The sequence below is a fragment of the Anneissia japonica genome, unplaced genomic scaffold, assembly GCF_011630105.1.
Source record: "Anneissia japonica isolate Jap-2015-1 unplaced genomic scaffold, ASM1163010v1 scaffold1587_len1432017_cov164, whole genome shotgun sequence".
Classification (NCBI taxonomy): Eukaryota; Metazoa; Echinodermata; class Crinoidea; order Comatulida; family Comatulidae; genus Anneissia; species Anneissia japonica.
Genome location: NW_022713643.1, coordinates 862,723 through 865,404, shown reverse-complemented (window position 1 = coordinate 865,404; position 2,682 = coordinate 862,723). Strand labels below are relative to the sequence as shown.

Below are 2,682 nucleotides of genomic sequence, written 5' to 3'. Positions count from 1 at the left end.
CTTCACATCAATGATACTCGCCATTCGTGGTACACCCTGTTCAAAATTTGGTTGCAAGAATAATCCGTTCTAAAACCAAATTGACAAGGGGAAATTATGTTGTTAGTCGAGCAAAACATATGATCATGTAAAATTTTCTCCATCAGTTTACACATGACCGAAGTAAAGTGAAGTGAGTCACCATTCCCCTTATATACAGGAATAACGTGAGCAAATTTCCATGCAGCCATTAAGATACGTTTGATCGTCGCGAATTCATTTAATTTAATTCGAAACCGTCGATTTTCAGCTGTTTTCGCTATTTTTTCGGAAATTTCTCTTCATAACTTTACTTCCTCTTGTCAGATTTTCGCCATTGTTGTGGCAACATGTAGCCTTATATATTAGCTGCAACATATGTAAAAATCAATTTGATTGGTTAATAAACGACGTCAGACTTGTTATTTTTGTAAGAATCAACCAGTAGCAAGTCAGTTTAGAAGCCAATGCTTTAGAATAGCAAACGAGTATTCGACCGTATTTTCGAGCAGAAGGAGCTTAGCTTTGGAGTTAAAATTTTGAATGTTATTTGCATAAACTTAAAATATTATTTTGATTTTCAGTTTGTGAATGTGTAGATGAACGTATAGATATATATTTTTAATGTATTTACATAACAAATACAGTAGTTATGACAGTATGTAAATGATGATATTCTGCTGGGCCCACGTATTCTCCTCGGCGAAACTCCGGTTTCAGATCTGATAATCAGACCATACCATTTTCAATGGGTCATGCAAGTGCATGGTAGAAGCATCTGTAAAGGGCACATATGTACAATGTTAAAAAAATGTATACCTAATGATGTATAATATTAATATTACCTTTTTGTTTATTTTGAAGTACTATGAGCCTGCACCTACAATTTTCTTTACATTCACACAAACTAAATATCCCTATTTTACAATGGTACATGTACATTTCGCACGCTTCAACGACCAGCCAACAAACCCTACGCAAAGGCAATTTTGACCAACTGGGTGATCAAACTTATCCTAATGAGGAACTTGACCAAGTTGTATTGGATTATTAAAAAATCAAACACATGATAAGAAAATAATTGCGATGCATTTTTAAGCATTTTAGCCGATATTAAATCGGGTCCAGGAGCATTGCTTTTGTTTCCCGATTACCAATAGCTTTATATACAATATCAGGAGTAAAGTTAATAGCATTAACTTGGTTGTTATCGCCGACACGGACATTTGTATCCGACCAATCAATATTAAGTGGGGTAGGATTACTAAAGCAACTTTTAAAGAACGACTTAAATTTTTCAGAAATTTGGAACATTCTTATATATACCTGTTCGTTATCCTTAAATGAACTAAGCATACCAAGCATGCGTCATTGTCCTAATGCAGGCCAAATAGTTTTTGATTGATTACCATGGGCAGTAACAGGCAGGTTATTAGAGTAATCGACATAAGAATTGCGAGTAATGACCCGTAGTCGGTTACTAAACTTTTTATATTTATCCCAACAACATAATTTGCTAGATTTTTTTTTGGCTCTTCTAAGCAGAATGCTTTACTTTTTTGACAAGTAAACAATTTCGGGTGAGATCCAGGGTTTTCTTAGTTTCCCTTTTACCATCTTACTGGGTATGGTTGAATTAATGATTTAGTTTTAGGAGTTTAAATGAAAGTAAGACCTGATCAACTTTAAGCTTAGGCAAGGCTAGGTGCCATAAGGTGTTTATCTGTGAATACTATTTTCGTTAGTTCACCAAATGCATAAGCCAGACCTAAACAAGATTACATATAATATTGTAACATCATTCTGTAAAACCATAAATACAGTTATAAAAAGGAATCTTACAATCTGTTAATATAAATGTGCGATTATATTAATTTCTTTCTATTTTAATATGTTTATTTGGATATAATTTTACACGTGTAGCGACCCAAAGTTTTTTTCAAAATGTAATACTTGTATAAAGCATGTGGGTTACAATATATTTCAAAAATCTTACAAATATTTACAAAGAAACACATAAATATTGAAACAATAAATCCTTAGAATCAGTTTTAACTATAAGACTTAATCCTCATTCTAATGAAGCCGTTTTGAGACACTTTAGAAATTTCAAAATATTTCGTGTGCAAATTTGAAATATATAGTTTTCTGATATATTATCACTGAGGGATCGAAGAAACAAAGTAGACTGTAAAGATCTTAACTTGCACAAACTGTTTCTGAAACATGCTTAACATAATGTTGATTATGTTAATGTGGACACTGTAGTCCAGAAATCACAGACTGTTACGTATTGGTAATAGTAGTGGCTGGCTTTCTTCTAATCAGCGTCGCCACAAGCCTTGTTGAATTGAATGATATGAATATGAACACGCCTTGGAAACTATTGAATATAACGAAGATATACCAAAGGAATGGTTCATCGAGAAATGAAGCAAGAAACCCAAAGATCCAAGTCAATCCCATAATGCATGAAATCTGAAATGTAAAAAGAACAAAAAAAAAATGAATGTAAATTACTTTTAAGAAACAAAAATATTCGTATGTATGTATGTATGTATGTATTATGTATGTATGTATGTATATATATATATATAGGTCGCAGGTTCGAGTCCCACCAGAGGCATTTTATTACACAATTTCTTTATTCGTTAATTTACAGGA

At 32.6% G+C, this 2,682-nt stretch overlaps 1 protein-coding gene across 1 annotated transcript in view; it reads right to left on the bottom strand.

Annotated features, from left to right (window-relative positions):
• Positions 1-1,131: 1,131 nt before the first annotated feature.
• The window catches only part of LOC117108660 (putative adhesion G protein-coupled receptor E4P), a 3,049-nt gene continuing 1,498 nt past the window's right edge, over positions 1,132-2,682 (bottom strand). The window contains exons 2-3 of the mRNA XM_033250755.1: positions 2,426-2,496; positions 1,132-1,291 (exon numbers count right to left, since the gene is read on the bottom strand). Coding sequence (XP_033106646.1) covers positions 1,132-1,291; positions 2,426-2,496 — 231 coding nt within the window. The remainder of the gene's footprint in view (positions 1,292-2,425; positions 2,497-2,682) is intronic.